The 26604-nt window shown below is 45.6% G+C and overlaps 2 protein-coding genes across 3 annotated transcripts in view; one reads left to right on the top strand and one right to left on the bottom strand.

Moving 5' to 3' along the window:
• The first annotated feature begins 86 nt into the window (after nucleotides 1-86).
• On the top strand, nucleotides 87-25223 carry LOC135713556 (TNF receptor-associated factor 5-like). The gene is made up of 4 exons (XM_065236679.1): nucleotides 87-200; nucleotides 23398-24095; nucleotides 24160-24556; nucleotides 24620-25223. The coding sequence occupies exons 1-4, from the start codon at nucleotides 117-119 to the stop codon at nucleotides 24926-24928; spliced, it is 1488 nt and encodes a 495-aa protein (XP_065092751.1). The 5' UTR covers nucleotides 87-116; the 3' UTR covers nucleotides 24929-25223.
• LOC135713553 (otoferlin-like) overlaps nucleotides 24997-26604 on the bottom strand; it is a 144613-nt gene continuing 143005 nt past the window's right edge. For both annotated transcript variants that reach the window (XM_065236676.1, XM_065236677.1), the window contains exon 17: nucleotides 24997-26540. In XM_065236676.1, the coding sequence (XP_065092748.1) occupies nucleotides 26360-26540 (181 nt within the window). In that variant the 3' untranslated portion in view covers nucleotides 24997-26359. The remainder of the gene's footprint in view (nucleotides 26541-26604) is intronic.

Below are 26604 nucleotides of genomic sequence, written 5' to 3'. Positions count from 1 at the left end.
CTGCTGGTGCTTCTGTTACTCTGCAGAAGCTCGACTTATTTAAGCAGGGCAAGTTCTCACCCACCTTTCGTGGTGGATATTTGTTTTTCGTTTTTTCCTTTTTTAAGCCCGGAAAAATGTCAGCCAAATCGACAACGGTCAAGTTTAACAAAGCATCGTGCTATTACTGCAACGAGTGGTTCGAAAACAATGAAATCGAGGTAAGTTTTATCGGATTTGTGCAATTTTGTAGCCTATGTGGGTTGCGAAACGAAAGTGAAAATTATGATTGTGTTCTATATCAATGGCGACGGCGACGACTAACGTGTTATCAGTGGTTGTGTATGTGTGTGTGTGTTTTGATAGTTGCGCTACGAAAAAAGGTAAACATTACTCACGCGGTTACGGTGGAATTTGAGCTGATAATGTGCAACTAACTACGCTTAGGTCAAAGCAAACAGGTGCGATAACGACGGCGATGCCGAAAACGGTGCGTGACCAAACGGCGTTCGGTTACTGTGATTTATGTGAAAATATTCGTTTCAAGTAAAAAAGGTGATTATTCAATAGAAACTGGGACAATAGGAGAGTGATTTCAAGCCCATTCCTGTCAAATCTGAGCCATTAATCGAACAGAGTTGTCGCAACTATCTGACTGGCAGTTAACGTCAATGGTGATGTTACTGCCATATATCTGAAAAATCCACGTGATTCACCTTAAATGAAAGGCCACAGCACGGAACACACATTGTATTATTTAATTTCAATGAAGTACAATCATTCCAGTATTTACCTTTATGGGAGCCCGGAACCAAACATCCCAAGTAACACTGCAAGCTTTGTATAAGTTTTATAGGATTCTTCAAGCTTAAATCATGGTCTACGGAACGCTCACAAAACCAAAATTGCCCATCGAGTGCACTAAAGTCGATTTTTATAGATATTTTCATAATGTGTATACCAAACTTCTTAATAAATCATTTAACGATAATACCAACCGGTGGAAACGAACGATTTTAAATTGGCTCACTACTTGACTAGCCTATTGGTCCCAAGCAAATCTATTGACGTACCCCATTCTAGTCGAAATTCTAGTACTACACAAGGGGTGGTCACTCTACACACTTAATTTGCGCCAACATTGTTGCATTACTTGAACATCCCTACAGAGTATGTGCACCCCTTCTGGGTTGTCATTCATTCTCTTGCCTCTCACTTCATTCATGCTTTTGTTGATTCATTCATAACTCTACTGCGTATCGAAGAGTACAGTTCGCTAGTGAATAAAGAGACTATTGGAGTGTTACTAAACTAAATCTAGTGTGTTTTATTAAAATAGAACATGGTGTCAGAAGTTACCGTGTGCTTCAAGTGAAAATTCGCGTCATTATCGAAATCGCGAATCGGAAATCGGTCCGGGGAAAATCGTTCTCAAGTCGCGTCGTGTCAGCGGCCATTTTGTATTTTTCGGTCGGGATCGGGAGTGAAGAGTGATTCGCTTAAAAATGGATGCAAATCAAATGAAAATGTTGTTGGAGCAACAAATGCAGATGTTTACGAAGATGATGGAGGGAATGCAAGCGACGCAGAATCAGGCTCAAGCGATGCAGCGGCCAAGTGCGTCGAATGTGCAGGTTCCGCAACCATCGCCGCTAGCAGTGGAAGGCGACATGCAGGAAAACATGGATTTTTTTGAGAAAAGCTGGAAAGACTACGCTAAGGCCATTGGTATGGATCGGTGGCCGCCAGAAGAAAACCCACAGAAGGTAAGCTTCTTGCTGTCGGTCATAGGAGAGCCGGCAAGGAAAAAATACTTCAACTTCGAGTTGACAGCAGCGGAAGGTGCAGATCCGGAGGCCACATTGGCCGCCATACGAGAGAAGGTTGTTGCGAAGAGGAATGTCATAGTGGACCGGCTCGACTTTTTCTCTACGACACAGCAGACTCGAGAATCAATCGACGATTATGCCTCTCGTCTCAAGACTCTGGCAAAAATGGCTAAACTCGGAGTGCTAGAGACGGACCTTATCGCATATAAGGTGGTCACGTCCAACAAGTGGCCAAGTATGCGATCAAAAATGTTAAGCATTGCAGACATAACATTGACGAAAGCGATAGACATGTGTCGAGCGGAGGAGATCACGACTAAGCGGTCCCAGGAACTTTCAGTTTTCTATCCGGAAGTAGAGGTGAACAAAGTCGCGAAAGCTAAGTTCCGTTCCAAGCCTCAATCACAGCGGTGCAAGTTCTGCGGAGACCGTCATGACTTCTCTAAAGGTTCCTGTCCCGCTCTTGGTAAGCGGTGCCATAGGTGCAACGGAAGGAACCATTTCGGAAAGGTATGCAAGGCCAGCAACAGATTCCAGAACAGGAAGTCTCGTAAGGTGAAGGAGGTGAAGGACGAAAGCACTGATTCGGAGGAGCAAGCACTTTCTTGCAATGAAGGTTCATCGGAAGCAAGCGAGGACGAATACGAAATCGGCAAGATTTTCGATAATTCATCGAAAGGAGGTGGCGTGATGGCTGAGTTGGATCTCAACTTTGATAACAAGTGGAAGTCAGTGATTTGCGAAGTGGACACCGGAGCTAATACCAGCCTGATTGGCCATAATTGGTTGGTCAAACTCACAGGAGAGGAAACCCCGCAGATGATGCCGTCGACGTACAAGCTCCAAAGCTTCGGTGGGAATCCCATCAAAGTGCTTGGGGAAGTGAAGATACCGTGCCGTCGGATGAAGCGTCGATACCGATTGGTTCTGCAAGTTGTGGACGTGGACCATTGCCCCCTACTGTCGGCAAAGGCATCACGTGTTCTGGGCTTCGTCAAGTTCTGCAAATCGGTCACATTCGGTAAGTCTGATGAAGCAAATTCGCCAAACTTGTTGAATGTTCACAGGATCGAAGCGGAGAAGATTATCCAAGGCCACAAAGGAATCTTTTCTGGTTACGGAAAATTTGAAGGTCAAGTATCGTTGGAGGTAGACCATTCTGTTACACCTTCAATCCAACCTCCTCGTCGTGTTCCGATCGCCCTGAGAAGCAAGTTGAAGAACGAATTGGAATCATTGGAGAAGGAGGGAATGATCGTGAAGGAAGCCAGGCATACCGATTGGGTCAGCAACATTGTGATTGTGCAACGGGGTGACCCGGAATCTTCAAGCATCAGAATCTGTCTTGATCCTATTCCACTCAACAAGGCGCTGAAGAGACCGAACCTACAGTTTGCTACACTGGATGAAATTCTTCCTGAGCTGGGCAAGGCGAAGGTGTTTTCTACTGCGGACGCCAAGAAAGGGTTTTGGCACGTAGAGCTCGACGAACCCAGCAGCAAGCTTACAACATTTTGGACTCCTTTCGGTCGGTATCGTTGGACTAGGCTGCCTTTTGGTATCGCATCAGCTCCTGAAATCTTCCAGACGAAGCTGCAGGAGGTTATCCAGGGTCTCGAAGGAGTCGAATGTTTGGCAGACGATTTGCTGATATTTGGAGTTGGGGAAACTTTGCAAGAAGCGCTCATTAACCACAACAGATGCTTGAAGAATCTTCTAATTCGCCTGGAAGAGCACAACGTAAAACTGAACAAAACGAAGCTCAAGCTCTGCCAAACGTCTGCGAAATTCTTCGGACATGTCCTGTCAAGCAAAGGTCTTCTACCAGATGAGTCGAAGGTTGCTACGATCCAAAATTTTCCTACACCTCTCAACCGGAAGGAAATACACCGTTTTATTGGAATGGTGAACTATTTGGGCAGATTTATTCCAAATCTTAGCAGCAACCTGACAAACCTTCGTAAGCTGATTTCAGATGAAGTTCCCTGGCGCTGGACGAATATTGAGGTGGAAGAGTTCAACCGAGTAAAGGGCTTGGTTGCAGACGTTGGAACCTTGCAGTACTATAACCCAAGAAAACCATTGACCATTGAATGCGATGCAAGTTGCTTTGGATTGGGAGTTGCTGTCTACCAGGATGAAGGAATAATAGGCTATGCCTCAAGGACGTTGACTGCGACTGAACGAAACTACGCGCAGATTGAGAAGGAGCTGTTGGCGATTCTGTTTGCGTGTGTTCGTTTCGACCAACTTGTGGTTGGAAATCCGAAAACGATTGTGAAGACCGATCATAAGCCCTTGATCAGCATTTTCCGGAAGCCTTTGTTGTCTGCTCCAAGAAGATTGCAACATATGCTGCTCAACCTACAACGTTACAATTTGGTAATTGAGTTCGTCACAGGAAAGGAAAATGTTGTGGCTGATGCGCTATCCCGTGCACCGTTCGATGACAAGGCAGTGAAAGACGAATATAACAAGATGCACATTTACAAAGTGTTTGATGATGTCGAAGGGTTGGAGCTTACGAAGTTTCTTAACATATCGGACAGTTGCCTGAACGAGATCATGGATGAAACGGTGAGGGATCCTTGTATGCAGAGCATCATCACTTTTGTTCAGCAAGGTTGGCCTGGAACGGCTGATAAAGTACCAGATGGACTCCGTGTGTATTTCGGGTATCGGGATGAGATATCAGTACAGGATGGAATCGTTTTTCGACATGATCGCATTCTTGTTCCACATGCTTTGCGAAGAGAGATGATCGAAAAGTGTCACGTTAGTCACAATGGGAGTGAAGCGACTCTCAAGTTGGCTAGAGCAAACCTGTTTTGGCCAGGCATGAGCAGTCAAATCAAGGATGTCGTGAAAGGTTGTCCGGTTTGCGCAAAATTTGCTTCGTCGCAGCCGAATCCACCCATGATGAGTCATCAAATTCCCCTGTATCCGTTCCAGTTGATCTCGATGGATGTTTTCTTCAGTGAGTTCCGTGGTCGCAATCAGAAGTTCCTGGTCACCGTCGACCACTATTCAGATTTCTTTGAGGTGGATATCCTAAAGGATCTGACACCGGAATCGGTTATAGCAGCTTGCAGTAGAAATTTCGCTCGACATGGAAAACCACAAACCTTGTTGACCGACAATGGAACGAACTTCCTCAACCAGAAAATGAGGAAGTTTGCAACGGAATGGGACATCAAACACATCACTTCGGCTCCTCATCATCAGCAGGCTAACGGGAAATCGGAGGCAGCCGTGAAGATTGCAAAGCGCTTACTGAAGAAATCGGAGGAAACCGGAACGGACTTCTGGTATGCACTTTTGCATTGGAGGAACATCCCGAATAAGATTGGCTCTAGTCCTGCTGCTCGTTTGTTTTCTCGTTCTACACGTTGTGGAATACCAACATCCGGGGCGAATCTTATGCCGAAAGTTGTCGAACATGTTCCTGAAGCAATCGAGGAGAACAGAAGGAAGATTAAATTGAATTACGACAGAAAAACAAGAAACCTACCTGACCTACAGACTGGATCACCCGTTTATGTGCAGATGAATCCGGAAATTTCAAAACAGTGGACGCCGGGAACCGTTGCCAATCGCCTCAGTGATCGGTCTTACACCGTGAATGTGAATGGCAGCAACTATCGTCGGAGTTTGATTCACTTGAAGCCGCGTAAGGAACCCGAATCGTCGGCAGAAAATTTAACAACAAACACAGTTCCAAAGCCATCGGAGGGAGAAAACGAAGAAGAAAATTGCAGTTATCCAGTTGACAGTTCTCAATCAGTTCTCACCCAGAATTCTCACAACAAGTCACCAGCTCAGGCAGTGGTGCCAGTTTCGACTTCGCCGATTCTACCGATCGCAGCGCCTCGTATGTGTCAGTCACCGAAGCCTAAGGAGAATTTGAATTCAGCATCCAGTTCCATCAACAGTCGTCCGAAACGGGTGTCTCGTATTCCAGAGAAGCTGATGGACTATGTTATTGAGTACAAGTGATGTTTTGTTGAAACAGGGAGGATGTTGCATTACTTGAACATCCCTACAGAGTATGTGCACCCCTTCTGGGTTGTCATTCATTCTCTTGCCTCTCACTTCATTCATGCTTTTGTTGATTCATTCATAACTCTACTGCGTATCGAAGAGTACAGTTCGCTAGTGAATAAAGAGACTATTGGAGTGTTACTAAACTAAATCTAGTGTGTTTTATTAAAATAGAACAAACATTTTTCTCAGTGTACCTCAGTGTGCCGCAGCTGTATCGGCAGTGCCATGAAGTAGAAGAAGTAATTGAACTGACTTTTGTTTGCTTGTGAATAATGCCTTGTTTGGCAACCCGGTATTTTAACAGCTCTTGTTTTTGTTTTGATTTTCAATGTTTTCAAAAACATCCATCTTCGGCGGTAGGCCGACCCCGCACAACGAGCGTCAATCATTAGTCAACCAGTCCTTCTGGGAGCCGGCGGAGGATTTGCACCGAATTTGTCACCGCCCGAGTATCATCCATCGGAGAACTGGAAACCAACACCGGCTGGAACACACGTCGGACTGATGAAGGACGCACCGCTGATCCGAAACGGACCAGTCAACTTCATTCAACCCGCACAGCAACAGGGCGCAGTGATGATGGTCTACAGTCTCGATAACAACACAGCCAACCGATAAGCTATTCAATCTGTCCTTCCTGTATGGAAATGTTGTCAGAATAAAGTTCCTGAAGACCAAAGAGGGTGCCGCCATGATCTAGATGGGAACGCCATCGCAGTCGAACCAGTCGAACGTACACCCTACGCACAATTCGATCAGCTTCAAGGTCTACAACGCCTCCAAGAACAATCACTTCCCAGGCCAGCAAAAATCACATTCTCCACTTCTTCAATACCCCACCCGTATGCCGTCCGAGGATCTGCTGCTGACTGCCACCCGTCGCAAGTGTGAATGTTCCCGCTGATATCGGAAATTTCCTCCTCCGGATTGGTCGAGTTCCCGAGCGTAGCCCTGGCGGTGAACGCTATCATGAAGTGCTGGTGGTGTAGTAGCGGTGGCGATGAATGTATTCGAGCAGTTCGAATGGTCGGATGGTATAGTTTTTGTTTGGTTGACTTTCCGATTAAAACTCAAGCACGGCTTGTCGTGACCGGCCCGAGAATTCCAGCGTCGGCCACAGCTACACGAATAAGCGATTCAGCTCCCACGGCTGCGTCTGCTTCCTATACTGCTTCTGCTTTAGTTGCTGCTGCTGCTGTTCCTTCTGCTGGTCCGTCTCCTCTAAAATTCATTAAAAAAAAAGACAGACCAGCAGCAGAATTGGAAGCAGCCGCAGCCGTGAGAGCTGCATCGCTAGTTCGTGTAGCCATGGCCAAAAACCTCGGTCAGGTCAAGATACCGCTGTCATCTGTTCTTCGTCTGGAAGGAAATGTGGATGCGACTGCCGTCACGGGTGTAACGATTTTGAGAATCCATGGCGAGACTTGCTGAAGATTCACGGTTGTTTTGAAAATAATTTGATTATATTGTGGCAACATCAATAACAAATTTTGACACATGCACACTGAAGCGCAGAAAAAGTTCAGTGTTGCCAGTAACTTTAAAGATCATAAAAATTGTAACCATGGGTGCCAAACAGCGTCAATGACGACGCCCGGGGGTGCCCAAGTTTGATTTTGGCACACTGTGTAGAGTGACCAACCCCTTGGTACTACACTATGTTTATTTTGATTCGCTATGAAAGTTTGACAGATAAAATGAGGGGTTAGTTGATTTTCCTATGTTTCGAGGTGTGAATCGATTAGCTTGGGACCGAAGATAGCACAACAGCTGAGCCAAAAAGTTGAGCACATTTATTAGGGATGTTCTGGTCTTAGAGCTACCTATGGCATTACCCTTACCACAAACAAGCAGACATAACTCTCACAATCACATTCATCGCAAATAATCTTTTAGTTGGGAATGTGCTTGCATTTGTCATGGTGGCGCCACTGAAGCATTGAACAAGCCACCACATTTCGAACTTATCAGTTATGTCAGTTTTTTTCACGTCTAGTTAGTAGATGTCAGCCTTTGAAAATGATAAGTGGTCAAGGCATCCACTGGAGACACATACCACGTCTGACAAATACAGAAAAAAAAGTTGTTGAATAGTACATCAAAACTGCTGCACATTAGTCATTCCGTTTCTTATATTACGTTGTACGATGTACACAGAATTCGAGAACAAATCATGTTGATGACTGTAATATTCTATCAATTTTTACCAGTTATTGATGTTCAATACTTCACCATGGATTGATAGAGTTTGGTGAACCTTCTTCAGCACTGTCTTCACGCTCTTTACTCCAGCCTCCCAAAGACCACCGAAATGTGGTGCATTTGGTGGGATCGTATTCCAGTCGATCTGCTTTGCTTGACAATACTCAAAAATCTTATTTTGGGTAGTTTCCTCCTTGAAGAGTCGATACAGATCCCGCAGCGCAGACCTGGCTCCGATGAAATTCGTTCCATTATCGCTGAACACTTTTTTCCGGAAATCCTCGTCTGGACACAAAGCGCTGAAATGCAGCCAGAAACGAATCAGCAGACAAATCTTCCACAGCTTCCAAATGTATGGCCTTCGTTACCTTCACTGGAGTAGCCTTCCGCACTGACTGCTTGACATAAATCGGGCCCGCAAAATCAAGTCCGACTCTCTCGAAGGCTTTGGCCGGGGAAATGCGGTAGAACGGTAAATCTCCCATCTGTTGATCAATTGTAGTAGGTTTTGCCCTAAAGCAAGTGACACAGCCTCGTAACACCTTTCTGATTGTAGATCTCGCATTAATCAACCAGAACTGTTGTCTCATAGCATATTGAACGCTGCTGCATCCGGCATGTAGGCTTTCTCGGTGGATATCAGCAATTAAACCACGAACTTTGGGACTTTTGTCAGGTAATATCAGCTGATGTTTCACTTCAAATGGTAGTTGGGACTGGCTGATTCGACCGCCCACCCTCAGCAAATCATTGTCTAGAAACGACCTCAAGTTGTTTAAAAGGATGATTGGATTCTCCCGACCTAATACACTCGATTTCTTTGGCAAACTCCTGGTGCTGAACAGCTCCTACGATCAAATTCGATGCCGTCCGAAGCTCCGATATGGTGAGGTGCGGAGATAGCAGCCGATCTTCCTTCTTCTTTATAGCGTTTGTTATGAAGCGTAACAGGTATGCCACGATTCGTTGAGACTTTCTAAATGAATTAAACTTCGTCAACAATGGAATCTCGTCGTAGTTCATCACCGGTAATGCGGACAATTGATTTCTTAGCTCAGGAATTTCGCACTCATTCAGCGTAGCTATCTTCTCTTCCAAGTAGTCGACGGTGCGTAAAAAGTGTGGTCCATTCCACCAAACATTGTTTCCAGCTAACTCCTTGGCAGATTGTCCTCGTGACACAGTATCCGCTGGATTCTGGTCAGTGCGAACGTATTTCCAAACAAAATGGCTGTTGGACGTAATCTCGGCAACTCTGTGCTGAACAAATACCTGTAGGCTGGTAAGTGGTATGCGTAACCATGCCAGTACAACCTGACTATCGGACCAGAGGATTGTTGACTTGAAGTTCATCTCTAAAGCTTCTTCAACCTTAGTAACTAGTCTCGTTAGAAGAAGAGCTGCAAGTAACTCCTTTCTCGTAATAGTCAATGGCGTGATAAGTGCAATTTTAGACTTCGCACTGACCAATCTCATTGATGCTCTGCCATTTGACAAGATTGACCTGACATACACGCAAGCACCGTTGGCCTTTTGCGAGACATCCGCAAACCCATGTAGCTCGTAGTAGACCACTCCGCTTGATAGCACTTGACGTGGGATGCGAATTTGCTCAGAAGTCGCTCAGAAGTCGGCAACGATGTCAAAAAGTTCTCCCACTGTTCCATGAGGCTCTCGTCCAACGGATCGTCCCATTTCAGCTTGCTGATCCACACATTTTGCATTAGGATTTTAGCTACTACCACGACCGGAGAAATGAGACCGAGGGGATCAAAAATCTTGGCGATTTCAGATAGAACTTGTCTCTTTGTGGGTCTGGAGATTCTATTTGGAGACTGTGATCGAAACAAAAATTCGTCAGTTGATGGATTCCACATCAATCCCAATGTCTTGATGACCTCGTTGATTCCACTATCGCCTATTGAAACATATTGATCTTTGTCTTCACTAGGAATGGAGGACAGAAGCCTTTCATCGTTGGATGACCACTTATGGAGATGCATTCCACCGGACTGCAGTAAAGCTTTCAACTGGTCTCAAAGTTCACACGCCTCTTGAAAGTCGTCGGAGCCAAAAAGTGCATCGTCTATGTAGAAGTTATTTTCTACTATTACTGAGGCGAGAGGGAACTTGTCTCGTTCATCCCGTGCTAATTGAAGAAGGGCCCGCGTTGCCAAGAAGGGGGCCGCCGTCGTACCATATGTCACTGTCGTCAGCTCAAGAACACGCAATGGGTCCTGAGGGGACTTCCGCCAAAAAATACGCTGAAATTCAGTGAAGATGAGGTCCATCAAGATCTGACGAAACATTTTTGCTACATTATTGGAGCAAATCGCTCTGTACGGTGGATCCTGTCATCATGACGTCGTTTAGGGACAACCCGGAGACCTTTGCCGACGCATCAAAAACGACTCGGCATTTTGTCGTCGTGTTCGAAGGGCGCAGAACTGCGTGGTGGGGAAGGTACCACGTCTGCAATCCAGGTGGGTCATCGCATTCCTTCACCTCCCGACAGTGTCCGAGCTCCTCGTATTCGTCCAGGAAGGCATCATACTGGGCTTTCAAATCTGGATGGTGTTGTACCTTTGATTCGAGCATGTAAAATCTTCGCAGGGCCATGGAACGAGAATTTGATAGCTGCGAAGCGATGTCCTACAATGGAATTTGTACGATATAACGATCACTATCATCTCGGCGATAGGTTGAAGCAAAATGTCCCTCACATTGCTCCTCCTCGCATGATGGAACAGTCTCTGGTGACACGCTTTCCACCTCCCAAAACTTCTGCATGAGCTCCTCCACTGGATCCACACGAACTGCGCATGAATGTATCGCAAGATTGGAAGAGGAATCCTGGAACAGCTTTCCACCCACTAACCATCCCAGTTGGAAATCGTGAAGTCTAGGGAGATTGTCATTGATTTTCAAACACCCTGGTTTCATGAGATCGTAAAACCAGTCCATTCCAATAAGCAAATCAACTTGACTAGGCTCATGGAAGGATGGGTCGGCCAGTTTTAGACCTGGAGGAAGTTCCCAATTTTCCAAATTTATCTTAACCGACGGAACGTGCCCCGTGATTTTTGGCGAAACCAAACAATTCAAAGCGAAGGAGAAATCATTGCATCTAGAGTAGACGTTTACGGTACATTTTTGTCTAACTGTTGACCTTATACCACCTATGCCTGTTATCGGAATGCCTACTTCTTCCACATGAATACCAAGAGTGTTAACAAATGATTGGGAGATAAAACTCACCTGGGATCCACAGTCTAGCAGGGCTTTGCACACACGAGGGCGTTGCCGTTGGTCAGAAACATCGACAAGGGCAGTGAGCAACACCACCTGACTCGCTGGATTCATCAGGTTGTTGGAGTGTGCTGCAGTTACCGACGGCTGACTTGTAGGTTTCGCGCTGGATTCTGCTGCCTCGTTTGGAACATGAACTGAAATAGCGGGATTCAACTTCATTTCGGTGGACTGGCACGGCTCTCAAAATGAAGCAATGTGTGGTGTCTTTTGTTGCATCTGGAGCACGACTTCTTTGATGGACAGTTCTTCACGCTGTGTCCCCACCCCAAGCAGTTGAAGCAGACACCTTGTTCCTTGATCTTGGAAAGTCGGTCACTTACAGTAAGACTGTTGAACGACGAACACTTGAATGTCGGATGGGTTTCTCCGCACATGTTACATCGCTGATCCGTGGTTGCAGCGTTGGCTCTTGGAGTGGCCTGTTTTCCTGTAGGCGGCTTTACAGTTGTTCGCTGAGATCTAGATTCCTCGCTAAAACTGTGACATCTCTTCAAAACTGAGACACGATCCTTCAAAAACTGGATTGTATTCTCGTAAGTGGGAAGCTCACCTCTTCGTATTGTAGACTCCCACAGTTTCTTCGTTGTAGTATCCAGGACTCGGGCGATCAAGTGCACGACGATAGGTTCCGAAATTCCAGTGAATTCTTGGTTAAGGAATTTAAGATTCTCCACATGACCACTGATAGTCTCGACCAGCGCCCTCAGCTCAGAAAATCCCTCCTTCGACAATTGTGTCACTCCTAGTAAGCCGGCGATATGTATATCGATCATGCGCCGCTTATCCTCGAACCGTTCATTCAGCAGTTGCCAGGCATGGTCGTAATTTCCATCGCTGATTGTCTTGACGTCTATTAGTCCTGCAGCGTCACCAACGAGAGCCTTCTCGAGGTGATATAACTTGATCCTTGGTGCTTCGTTGGTGCGATCCACAGCGTCCCGGAACATTATCTTGAACTTTTCCCAGCTCTCGTATCTCCCGTCAAACGTGGGAATGGCACGAGGTAGGGACTGCTGGATAACAATGGGTTGCTGATTCACGGCCAATGGGATGGCTTGTTGCTCATGAAATAGCGGAGGTGAGGTTAAATTCCCGAGCCAAGTTTCGAGAATGGTCGACACCTGCTTGTGCAAAGTTTCGAAATTCAGGAACTTCACGTCTTGTTCTTCTCGCCTGTTCAGTGGTACACTCGCCATTATTTGCTGGTGATATTGGTGATACTCGGTGTAGGAAATTTCTACCTTCTTTATGTAGACCTTTACTTGAGCAGGTGTGAGCTCAGTTCGGTCCACATCAGCTTCATTCAAGATGTTTTTGATGCGCGTCACATTGCCTTGGCGATTGGCTCGCATATGGATCAGCATGCTCAATTCCGCTTCTGATTCTTCACTGTCATTTTTTGACAACTTCTGTGGTGTTCTTTTTGTTGACAGTTTCACACTTCACTATTATGTTAGGTTCATCACTTATTTCACTCAATATTGTTCAGTTCTCAATTTTAACAGCGGTTTTTCACAGTTTTTGTACTTTCACTCAGTTCTTTCTATCTTCTCCGTGCTTACTCCGATCCCGAACTATCCATTCCGCATCCAGATACTCGAAACGTTGAAGATCCGGCTCGAAGGACCAAATATGATCGAGCTACGGTGGACTGTACTGCACTGGTCGGTTGACGGTACTCGCATTCCCTTCGGGAACCGAGCCGGGTGGGAGCAGGAACTCTCGCGTTCCTTCCCAGGAGGGCAGCTGGCCCGAACACCTAGACTTGGCTTTACTCGGATAGCCACGACGTGGTTGGATTGGACTAGCCCGCTTGGCTAGCAACAATTTTTGCAACAACTCGCTGTGCCTTGAAAAAGGCTGAAAGTTCTAAAACTCTTATTGTTATGTTGTGGAGTGTTGGATTGGACGTTCGGAGATCGGATGCAAAGCGCGGGAGAAGTTCACTTTTCACACTGATTTATTTTCCTTCTCTACATATTTTTAATGTTAATGTTCTCTCTTCAACTGCTAAATTTATACTGAATGCACCGCATTTTTTTTTGCCATTTAAATGATCTTTATTTCTTGTGATTGTGTGGTTTACATGTATGAATTTTTCAAGTGACACAGATGCGTCTTTTCAACTTTAGTACAGTGAGATTTTAATTATTATTTACAGTTCCTAGTCCTATCAGGTCTATTTTAAAGTATGACCACCTTGGTGGGATTGGTTTGATTTGAATTGGAAAAAGGAGACTACTTATAACTACTATTTACAACTACAACTAACCTTCAACTACTATGTACACCTAACCTACTATATACAAATTGCTTATCAAAGCATGTTCTGATAAATTACATTTTTGTGCAAATTTAGTCTTAATTTCGTTAATTTTGGAATCTATTATGGCAATGCCTGCCTCTTCATGTAAATTTGTTATTCTAGTGTCGAAGGGACGATCAAGTACCATCCTCAGCACTCTATTCTGAGCGACCTGGATTTTGTTCCTGTGAGTCTGTGCACATGATTCCCACACCGGAGCTGCGTAGAGGATCGCAGGTGCTATGATTTGTTTGTAGACGGCCAGTTTGTTCACCCTTGAGAGGCGGGATCTACGGCAAATCAGCGGATACAGACTCCTAACCAAGGCGGAACACTTGACTACGGTTTTCTCCACATGCGAGCGGAATAGGAGCTTTTCGTCAAACAACATCCCGAGATAGGTTACTTCGGCGGACCACTCAACCCTTGTGCCATCCATGATTACAGTACAAGAGGGAGCCGGTTTTAGTTTGGGTGATTGTCGATGGAGGAACATGATTGTTTGTGTTTTGGAAGCATTGATTTTGATTTTCCACGTGGTGGCATAATCAGCAAAGGCGTTAAGGCATCGTTGAAGTTTGTTCGTTATTTCACGAGGCATCCTTCCTTTGACGGCTATTGCGGTATCATCTGCGAACAGGAAAAACACGCAACCGTCTCCAAGGGGAGGAATGTCGGATGTGTAAATGCTGTAAAGCAAGGGGCCCAGCAGACTGCCTTGCGGGACTCCTGCTGGGATGGAAAACGTGTCTGAAAGACAACCATTCAACGATACCTTAAACGACCTTTGCTGGAGGTAGCTACGGGTGATTTTAACAAGATGCAAAGGAAAGTTGAAGTTACAAAGCTTGTATACAAGCCCATTATGCCAGACATTATCAAACGCTTTCTCAACGTCTAATAATGCCATGGCTGTAGACTTGGATACAGCCTTGTTACTTCGGATGTTATTCATCACCCGTACTAACTGATGATTTGTGGAGTGCCCCTTCCTGAACCCGAACTGTTCCGGTAGGAGAATGTTGTGTTCCTCGACAAATTTGAGCAAACGATTGAGAATAAGTTTCTCGAACAATTTGCTCAGCGCTGAAAGGAGGCTGATTGGTCTGTAGCTTGAAGCTAGCGTTGGGTCCTTCCCGGGTTTGCGGATAGGTATGATTTTCGCTGTTTTCCAGATACTTGGAAAGTAGTGCAGTTCCAAGCATCTGTTGAAGACAGCAGCCAGCAGAGAGTGAACCTTCATGCTGAGATTTTTCAATACTAGGTTGAATATTCCGTCAAACCCGGGGGCCTTCATGTTTTTGGTGCATTTCAGCGTTGAGCAAATCTGTTCCACTGTGATTCTATCCTCCGGAGGGATGGCACAAGGGGAGGAATCAAGGTTGAGTACGCATTGCTCTACCTGAACTTCGAGCGGACTTTGGATGTTGAAGCCAAGCAAGTGCGATTTGGCAATATGCTCACCAATCGCATTTGCTTTCTCCTGAGGGGTGATTATGAGCCGATCGTCATCATTTTCATCTTTGAGTGGAGGAATGGGTTTGGGGTGCGTCTTTAGGACCTTAGCTACCTTCCAGAATGGTCTGGAGCGGTCGTCCAGATTTTGGACAAGCCGCCCGAAACTTTCGTTCTGGAGTGAGACCATTCTGGAAGCAATCTCCTTGTTCAGATCGGCCATTTCACGTCTCCTCGCTAGATCTCCGGTTCTCTGGAACTGGCGTCTACGCACATTTCTCAAGCGAATCAGTAATTGGGTGTGGGAATCAATGGCAATAAACTTACCCCTCACAGGAACTCGTCGGACGCACGCCTCGTCAGCCACGGTTATGGCTTGGTGGAGTCCCTCCAACGCTCGGTCGATGTCCTCCACGGTGTCAAGCGACGGGTTGTCGATGATGTGCCTGTCTACCACGCGTCCAAACTGGGCCCAGTTTACGCGATGGTAGTCCTTGCGCAGGCTTGACGCAGGAGCCACGTTGCAGCCCAGTTCAGCCACCACCGGTTGGTGGTCGGAGCTGAGTTCGTTCAATGCTACCGGCTTGGACAAGCCAATATTTGTCAGGAACAGGTCTAGCGTCGATGGGTTGCCAGCCGGTGAGATAAATGTTGGCTCATCCGAAAACCAAACGGAGTACAGCCCATGCTGTGAGTGGTCGAACAGCAGACGACCGTTCTGGTTCTGCTGGTAGTTCCGCCAGGCCTCATGGCGAGCATTCAGATCTCCTCCAACTACGAAGCAGGAACCGGTACGGGTGATGGTGGACAGGTCTTTTTTGAATTTAGCCGCTAGTCCACTGCTGGCGGCACACTGTCGAGGGCAGTAGACGGCGATGAACTGGACGTATCCAGTCGACGACTCCACCTCCACACCAAGGGCCTCGATGATAGAGGTGCGGATATGAGACAGAGTGTGGTATTTTATTCCTTTCTTGACGACGACCGCAACACCACCCCCCCTGGAGCTGGTGCGATCAAGCCGAATAATGTTGTGGTCAGGCAACCAGAAGCTGTCGCCGGACTTTAGATGGGTCTCTGATAGGAGGCCCACGTCGATACTATGCTTGCGGAGGAAGTCAGCAAGCTCGAACTTTTTGGCTCGTACAGAGCAAGCGTTCCACGTGACTATAGTTAACGGTTTAGACGCCATACCGAATGATAAACTTACCGAGCACTTGGATCTGTTCGGGTTTGTTGCGGCACTGACGAAGAGCGCTGGTCATGTCGACGAAAATCTTCATCAGCTCATCCGCAGAGAAGAGATCGGGATTGGCGTTTTGTGCTTCTGGTTGTCTCCAGAATCCAGGGGGGGATGGAGAGCTTTGTCCAGCTGAGGCACCAGACGTTTCTTGACGGGGGCCGGATTGCACCCGTGGATTTGCTTGACCGTGTTGCGTACCACGAAGAGGTGGGAAGTCCTCCACCCTGAATGCCGGAGTGTTTTCCTTCTTCCGTCCTGGTTGGCTTCTTGTGGACGCTTGCTTTCGGATCCGCTTGAAATCCTCGCGTTTGGGACACTGTTTGTCGGACCCTTGATGAGCTCCACCACAGTTGGCGCATTTGCATGTTTCCGACTCGTCGACAACGCACTCGGAGGAAACATGATTTTGGGCGCATTTGCCACAGCGCGGATTGATGTAGCAGTTTCGGGTGCCATGCCCGAAATTCAGGCAACGCTGACACTGGGTGACGTCGTGACGGCCGCCACGGTATGGCTCCCATTGAACAATGATGAAGTTGATGGAGCGGATGGCCTTCAACGCATTGAGCGTCACCGTTCCCTTCTGGAAATGAACCAGGAAAAGGCAATCCGGGTACGTTTTCACGTTTTCGTCTCTCCTCGTCATCCGGAAGACTGCGATTGGGGCTAGCTTGTAACGGTCCTTAAGTTCTTCTTCGATCGACTTGGGGTTGAAGTTCGGTAAGCCCCTGATGACTACCTTGAAGGGCTTCTCACCGGGGATGTCATGTGTGAAGTATTCCGCCCTGGAATCCTTCAGGTACTTCACGGTTGCTTCGTACTCCGCTTTGGTACGCAGCATCACCTTGGTGCCGATCCTGCTCAGCTTGAATTCAGCTGCAACGCCCAGCGATGTGAGATCGCTAATGAGCGTGTTGAGTGGCACTTTCATCACCACCAGTGGAGGAAGCTTGACTTTTGCCGTACTCGGGACGGCAGAATTTTCATGCTCGACGGTAACGCCGAATTCACCGATGTCGCTGACGTTCGTCATGGTGTCACGGCCACTCGCACCATCGGACTGGCCCTGATTCTTCTTCCTTTTCTTCGTCCGCTTCACTTCCGCTGGTAGGGCATTCCCAACATCGGTGGGAAGAGTAGCGTACCTATTTGTGATAGGTACGCACGAGCTACCTTCACCACTATTCTCCGCTTTCTCACGGAGCTTGCTCCGGGAGCGCTGCCTTCCCATCACACGATGAAACCGGCACTACGACACGAACAAACGCGCAACTCGAACAACTCGACTGAGCGAGCCAAAACCGGACTAAACTGCTTGACTACTACACTATTCGAGCCTCAGTTGGAACCATAAATGTACATCAACTGGACTGAATGAGTGAAGTGCAAACAATCGACTAGCTCTTCCTTGTTGAGAATGCACCGCAGTGGACACATTCCTTTTTATTCGCCTTGACACCAGTACCGAAGTGACGTTTCTTCACACACATTTTGACATTTCCTTATGAGGTTTTGCGTTGGAGTGAGAGAATAAGAAAAAGTCCGCCATGTTTCACACATAGACTGACAGTTACATATGGGATTTCTCCATAGGAGTAAAGAGTTACAGAGCTCTCGTCAACGCCAATGCTGTTGTTGCTCTCCTCTACTTCGATGTGCACCGTACGGTGAAATTAATCGCGATACCGCAGATGCTCTCTGTTATGCTCCCTGGATGGGCTTCTTTGCACTTGCTTGGTGCGACACAGTCGACGGTTGAACGAAAAGTTGCGTCCTCTCCCAGTTGTACCCTTGCTTTTAAGCTATCATTCTCGCTCACTTTGCAAAAGGGGCGGGCGTTCTCTCACAGTTGTACCCCTGCTATTATGCTCCCAGTCTCACTCACTTTGCAAAAGGGGCGGGCGTTAGCAATACATTTCCTGCTCACTGCTAGACACTGCTTCTTCTTCAGTTCGGCTGTTGGTGAACTGAACACAAACAAAAGACATAGCTTCTGAGATTTTTTCCTACGGATCCGTATTTCTGCAGAAGTCAATCAATTCTATAGATCTTCGGAAAATTTCGTGGAACCGACATCACTGACTTCCATCTGTTTTGTTTTTATTCAACACAGCTGACGCGTTGACAGAACGAGGGAAAAGTAACTAGCGAAAAAATTACATGCACGAGTTGCAAAACATTGCTTGGGAATGTGGATGAAACATGGTGCTAGTGCGCATGCAAAATACGCTTGACGATATTTTTGAAGAATTTTTTTTCTAAGAGTTATGTCTGTTTGTCTGTGCCCTTACCTTACCCCGCATACCATCAGCAAAACAATTCTGAGCTTTACGTCCGTTTTCTTCGATCCAGGCAGGGGATAAAGTTTCTGCTTTTCTTCTCGCATTTGAACACGACTTTGAGAGGGTTTGCATACCGAAATGGAATCTATTTCGAGCACTTCATCCTACTCAGATGACACCGTCTTCAGGAACTTTCCAAATATTTTACGGCATAGTACTCCTTAGTTCTGCGGACCGTCCTCTAGTTCTTTTTGTGGAACGAAAACTGACAGTGCGGAACTGGATACCACAGATTTAGAATTCTAGAGATCAGTCAAAAACCATTCCGTTGCCAATGGCGTTGCTAATAGGGTGCCTAGGGTTCCTCTGGCTCCCTCCAGAATGATCCAGGCCCTTGCCAGATTTTTTTTTTTTTTTTTTTTTTTTTTTTTTTTTTTTTTTTTTTTTTGTTTTTTTTTTTTTTTTTTTTTTTTTTGTGATTCTAATTCCAATAATTAAAATTATATAAATCTTCTAAAAATTCTGGAGGGGGGGCTAGGTCATTCTGGAGAAGATCAGGCGGCACCCTTATTAGCTTCGCCAATGTCCGTTGTCCGCTGGAGCAAACCAATAATAATCTGAATATTCAATAGTGAGCATTCATAATGCTTCTTTCGTAAAATTTTTGTAGCTCATTGCCTATCCATGTAAACCACCAATTCTATCAGATGGAGAGACTCTAGTTCTACACAATCGTTGTTTTGATTTACTTGGGTGAGTTTTCATTCTCAAAAAAATTGCGAAAGAAGGCATTGATTATAATTGCGATATTAAATAGCCCTTACGAAAGAAACGAACTCTGTTGCCAGCTAGATTGAATTCACTCCCACATAGACACTCTCGAATATCTGGATTCAATCGCGTATTCTCCTCGATGGAGCTTAATAGTACGTTCAGACTACAGAGTTATAACATGTTATAAGCGTTATCTTGATGGTGGTCTCTGTGTTGCAATTATTTGACAACCGTTATAACATGTTATAACTCTCCAGTCGGAACAAGGCATGAACAATGAACAGAAGAGTAATGACAAGTGAGCACTCATCGTTCGCTATCTGAACGTTTACTCGCATTTGTACTTTTCATTTAGCGAACGGCATCCACTAACTGAGAGTGGAGAGTAGGCTGTGCGTGCGTACGGACGTGACGTTTGTTTTCTCTGTCGTGTTTGAAAGTTTGGGAAAATTAATAATTTATGAGTGACAGTTTGTCTTGTAATTGGAGCACATTTTTCGTTATTCGAAGTTCCAGTGATTACCTGTGATTGACTGTTTAAATGAAATGGCGTCGTTCAGTGTTGTATTTACACTTGGGTGCTGATCCGGTCAAGAACTACCATAGATGGACCTGGATTCGATTGTCCGGTTCTGTATCGCCACCAAAACCGAACTTCAAGATGTTGGCCAATCAACAGTAACGGACGATCATTGGATCTCAGCGAGTGCAGGAGCTACAAGCTCTACGTCCTGTAATATTCCCCAGCGCGTTCCTTTAACTGCTGTCAAGCCACCAAACCCTCAACGTCCCATCGTTCGGTGCGATCATGTTATGCCGAGGAAGGACTTAATTCAAGTTTCTCAAGTGCCAGAAGCTAGCAGCTGCCAAACGTCAAATGGAAATCGGGAATTTGTTTAACATTGGAGGCATTTGATGACGGAATGATCCAACATCCCAGTGATTTCTCGTGGAAGCGCAGAGGACTTCTCGGTTTCCTTCACAACGAGTATCACGTCAACACAGTCCTTTCGATTCCCTATTTGTCCTGCATCCGGACACGGCCAGCGCTGGTATCAACCTGTCAGCACTCGTGTTTATTTCAGTTACCATGGGACGTATTTTGTGATTAGCCCCGGTCCCTTTTAAATTTTCTCACTATTTATGAACGGCCCTTATATCTAGATAGAGCTGGAATTAGGGCCTAACAGCTTTTGTAAACAATGACTTCTATCAATGATTTCTATAAATTCAAGGCTCGTCCACGCAAACCAACATCCTCAACAGGTAGGGAAAGACTTCCCCTATCCGATGGTTATGTTGGCCTGTGTGGGCGTGCCTTGAGTTCCTAGAAATCATCGATAGAAGCCATTGTTTACAAAAGCTGCTACGCCCTAATTCCTGTTCTATCTAGATATTTGAAATGACGTTTCACATTCATCTAGTGATGTCCAATTTATATCCGAATCGATTAACGAACCGAGGGGTATCATCCCGGCCAGCACTGGTATTGCTAAATATTTGATCTCCAGTTTTTACACATTGAGGATGAATGTTAGTCCCAAACATCATCTGTTTGTTCTCTGTGTACCTAATTAATTATATGATTTGAGTAGTAGCTATACTGAAGATCCGAGAGATGTCGCCCCTTCAGTGGTAGGAAAATCATTTTTGCAGTATGGAGAATATCAGAAAATCCACGATTGGTGACTAAACATGCTTTCACAGAAGGAAACAAATAAACGAGTGTTTACCTTATCACCATAGAAATGTACTCGTTCAATTTTTGTGCATGTAAAACTGCCCATAAAGACGTTAATGAATAAAAACTGAAAATTTTCATGCATTTCCAAATGGTTTCCTACCATTCCCATACATTCGAAAGTGAATGGCCCTCTGGATGTGGATGATGTCAAAAACAACAAAACATGATTAATTGCAGTTGATCAGACAATAACAGAGCAGCAACCATGGGCGGTCAAATCATGCGAACGGCATCCACTAACTGATTTGCATTGCATATGTCAAACCAGTTGTCCAGAGCTTTTTCTTCTTCTTTCATTTATTTAACGTCGATCTCTGTTCCGCAATCTAGTGCCAATCACCGACGGACATCGATTGGCATCCATTGACGGCAATCGAATGTGCACGAAGGCAGCTTCTACACTTGCGTAGGATATCGCACCCATTCAAACACACATGGGCCGGGACCAACGGCTTTACCAACAATCAATACGAAACTAACGATTTTAAATTGGCTCACTACTTGAATAGCCTATTGGTCCCAAGCAAATCGATTAACGTTCCCCATTCTAGTATAAATTCCAGTACTACACTATGTTTGTTTTGATTTGCTATGAAAGTTTGACAGATAAAATGAGGGGTTAGTAGATTTTCCTATGTTTCGAAAGGTGAATCGATTAGCTTGGGACCGAGCTTGGGACCGAAGATAGTACCAGAGCTGAGCCAAAAAGTTGACCACGTTTCTTCGGGACCTTCTAGTCTTAGAGTTAGCTCTATGGCTTTACTTCCCTTTCGAAGACGTGACCAGAGATTTTTATACCTCAGAAAAAACCCACCGACCTCGGCTGGGATTGAACCTAGACTCATTGGGGTAAGAAAGCAGTCACGCTTACCACTACACCACCGGCGCATCGCAGCGCATCTGATTTTTGTTGAAATTTGGATATGCCGCTTTTGACAGATACGTATAATTCAACTGAAACTTGATTGATCGCAGTAGGCCGCGCTTGAAAGCTGACGTGTTTTTCTTTTGCTGCGTATTTTTCGTAAGCGAATTAAACACGTTTTGGCTTTAAATTTGTTAAATTTGTGTAGTGTACTGAAATTTAGTTTCAAGTGTTCATAAAGTTATAATTTAGTGATATATCGTGTTTTGCCTGAGTTTGCCTTGAGTGGCTCGGTTGACCTTGAAAATAACCTCCAAAATACACGACGCAGCTTCAGTGTAGATTTTCATTGCCTCCCGGGAGCCCGGTTCTCCGAGTTCGGATGCTACCCTTTCGGCGTGTAGTTCTATTGAGAGATCGGTCCGGTTGGTGAATTAGCCCGGGAACGTGTGGATAATGTGTCCATCGCGAATTTTTGGTGGTGATTCGGTGGCCGACGTTGCCGTGAATCAGCAAGTTTTCCGCCTGCAAAAGTGCTCGGCTACTGGTCTCTCGCCGGTGTCAGAGATTGCGAGCAATATGAAAGATGCCTCGCTGGATACGTCGAAGACTGGACGGGTGGCAGTTGGTGGCCGCGAACTGTTCCTGGGGAAAGCACTAGACGCGAACCTCCTCCCAGATGACCATGGCAATGCAAGAAAATTTGTGTTCGTTAAAGGAAGTATTACGACAAAGGTGCATCACGAAATGAGATGCAAAGCTTAGAGAAAATCAAAATTACGGAACCCATGGATTGGAGGACAAATTAACATGTTGAGAACAGTCCAAATACATTTCACAATAAAAAATAAACATAAACTACACACGTGCCAGGTTTCAAAAGAATATTTTCGAACCTGGAAGCGTGTATGTAATACCATTATCCATTTTATAACGGTGATGCATACATGCGGGGCTTATTGCAAGTGAAAGTAACCCCGGAATGGGCGTGACTCTCCAGACATTCTGAAATGGGTTGCTGGATCACTTTCTAACTCCCGGACTAAAGCTGTCTACAATGACCATAAATGCGACATTATAGAGAGAGTTCCTCCATAATGACACTGCCGACCAGTGAGGTTAGAGGGAATACACACACACACACATACGTATCATTCAACTGAAACTGGTTCCAGTTAGCTGACTTTCAGTTAAAAGACATTATTTCAGGTAAAGGTCTTTCACATACCGAACGTTTGGAAAAGCCATGCTTTTCCCGCGAAAAATCCTCCATTTCAAGTACCGCGCATGCGAGTGCGTGTGCCGCAGCGATAAGATATCATTTCCAAACTAACCTGTTGACTTTTACAACGCCCAATTCCAGCCACACATAGCCGCCTGCGGTCAGGTACTGCAGAAGTGCTCGAACGGCTGCGGAGTGTACGTCGCCCTGAAGGACATGGATCGCCATCTGAACCGTTGTCCGGCCGGATTTGGTGAACAGCTGCCCGCCAATCAGGAGAAGACCCTCGAGCTGGAACAGGAAATCATCGCCCTGAGGGGAACGTTGAATGACGAAATTCGGCAGCGGTTGGCTTTGATAACGGACATCGGCCAGCTGAAGAAGCGAACGCAGCTGGGCGATGAGTGGACGGCGAAGGTCGGGGACGTGCTGAACAAGTTGAAGAAGGTCATCAACGAGGAAACGGACAGCCGGTGCGTGGATGTCGAACGATGCAAGGTGGATATCAATGGGTTGATGAAACAGTTCGAGCGAATAGAAGCTTGGCGCCTGGAGTTGACTACGAGGTTCAACCAGATCGAAGGGCAGCTGAAGAAGGAGGTTGAGGTGGATGGTGATGGTGGGAAACCGAAGGATGCGAAGATGGTGATGATCGAGAGTCGGCTGAACTATTTGCAGACGGAGGTGGAGAATTTGCGACTGGCGCAGAAGCCGCCGCAGCAAATTCAAGCTGCGCAGTCAAACGGATCGGCGGGAAGAAACAGTGCAGCTATTGGGGAGCTTGAGAGTAAGATGGAAACGGTGGACTTGGTTCTGGAAGATCATCACAGCTCGATTCGGTAAGTTTGGTTGATACATTGGGGAAGTTTCAAAAGTTCTTACTTACCTGTGGGTCACTTGCAGCATATTCCAGGAACAGGTTAAGAAGCAGATGTTCGAGTTGCGGGGCGAGATGGATCCGATGCGGTTGGTGATCCAGGAGCAGCTGGACAAGCAAGCGAAGCTGGACTACGAGCTGAAGAGCGTCCTGAACACTGTCAACGAAACGGAAGATGCGAGTGAGAAGACGCAGAAAACGCTGGAGAAGTACCGTCGGGAAACTTACTACACGAAGCAGAGCTTGGACGATTTGCAGGTGCACCTGCAGCACCAGGATAAGCTGGTGGTGATCCAGAACACCCAAGGGCATCTGATTTGGCGTATCGATCAGTTCGATAAGCGCTTCAAAGAGTCGCAGCAGAGCGAGTTCATGATGAAGAGTCCAATGTTTAGCAACAAACCGTTCGGGTATACTCTGAGGGTGAGTTCAATCCTGATGCGTGATGGATGTTTTGTTTACATTTCTTTCTTTCCGGTTTGGCAGCTGGAGGCCAGTCTCAATGGGGTCGGTACGTGGCGGGGGCGCAATATGATCGTGGGACTGGTCGTGGTAGGCGGCTACTACGACAATCTGCTGGAGTGGCCGTGCGTACTGAGTGGGATGATAGCGCTTCGGGATCAGCCACAGGATCGCTCTAAAGCAGCGGTCGATTATAGCCGATCCATTCTGGCTCGGAGAAAGCATCAGAACTACGAGAAGAATCAGTACATTCACATTCCGCACCAGGTGCTGCGATCGGAGCACTACATCAGGGACGACGCCATATTTGTGGAGGTTCGGATCGATCAATAGCAGGCCGTGCCACTGGAATGTTTGTTTTTATTTAGCTTCATAAGTAAAGTTTTGTTTTTTTATTTGTGTTTGTGTTGTCAATTTGTGTACGTGTTTAAAATTTGGAATATATTAACTTGTAAGTTAGAATTTTACTAATATTAAAGAGCAATATTTTGATCCTTGTCGGTAGTACAGGTGGATTGATTCTCTGGGAGAGTAGCTGCATCGTGTTTTGTTTTTGTTTTGGTGTTTACATTCATATTTAAGGTGTAGATCCGTAGAGGAAATAAAGCTTTAGAGTTGTGTATAAGTATAGGTATCTGTGTTTCGTTTTCTAACAATCCATTATGAAGTCGTGTTGTTGCGGAGCTAGAGGAAGTGACATTTGAGACGTTCGAGCCTACTTCCAATGTCAAAGGCAAACGAAAATTAAACTCCAAATATAACTATAGCTTCTTCAACGGGATTTAAAACCTTTCACACTCGCGCGCTTTGATATCTGCTGGAGTTGGTTGAGGAATAAAATTCATCTTCATAAATATGCAGTAACAATAATTTACGTTTAAAAACTTGATATTCTTGTTTTAATGTTGTGCAATTCGGGGGTCTATCAATTTTTAACAATGATTAACATGGTACTGGTACTGATTGGTCTGACTTGAAGCTCTGTCTCTCTCTAAGATTGTTGAGCGATATGATGAGGGATTTGATATCTATTGATTTGTTTGATCGCACACTAACTACTAGCTTTTTCTATAATCAGCTCAGATGGTGGATTGTTTGAAGATAAATAGTTGGCAAATTCTGATTTTGGGAAGTTTAAAAGTTATCTACTTACTGTTTGCGTTGTTTTCTGTCTGTCTACGTGCGTCAAAATTGGATGAAATTTTGTGAAGATAAAGTTGAATGGCAAATATGATTCGATTGGAGAAAACGATGACAGTTCAGTTCACATTATTTACAAAATGTCATTCATATTGTATTTTGTTAAATTTTCTCTAATATTTGTACACCGCGTTTCTTTCTACTGACTTGATTACCATTCTTACTAAAGCGCCTACTTTGATTTGAAAAAGTGATGGTCTTTTAATACTGATATGCAAGAACGCTGTCATTCGATGTTATTCTCTCGTGATTCTACAGTAGAAAACAGTCAAAACTTTTCATACAAAAACGATTAAAATCAATTAGGAAAAAAAACCCTCACTCCAATAAACAATAAATCAGGTAGGGTACAGTCTTGGAAAACGGAACACCGGAAGGCTTTGCCTTCCGGAAGAAGGGAACTCATAAGCAATACCTGTTGTTTACAAATTTCACCTGACGTCCGTCAACATGGGTGAGTTTGTGTGTGTGTCAGTGATTGTTTGTGCATGATCGCTTAAGAAAAATCGGAAGATGAAAATTTATTCAAGAGCGAGAGAAAGTTCCGACTTCCTGCCGATTCACTTACGCTCCGAGCATCTTCTTGACGGAGTAACCCGGAATGGCGTAGAAAAACAGCAGCAGCAGGATGGCCAGCCCGAGGATGATCAGGCCCTTGATGATGCGCCACTTGTAATTGTGCCAGACGATGTACCGGATCGATTTGAGCGGATTCAGGAACCACATGAACGAAGCGTCCGGGCGGCTAGCGAGAGGTGAAAAGAAAAATGGTTGTGGTGAGTTTGGATATTAGTGGAGCTTTCACATCG

Source organism: Ochlerotatus camptorhynchus, unplaced genomic scaffold (genome assembly GCF_037179485.1).
Source record: "Ochlerotatus camptorhynchus isolate MF236.1 unplaced genomic scaffold, CSIRO-AGI_Acam_v1.1 ptg000568l, whole genome shotgun sequence".
In the NCBI taxonomy this organism is placed as follows: Eukaryota; Metazoa; Arthropoda; class Insecta; order Diptera; family Culicidae; genus Ochlerotatus; species Ochlerotatus camptorhynchus.
This window is presented reverse-complemented; position numbering and strand designations above follow the sequence as displayed.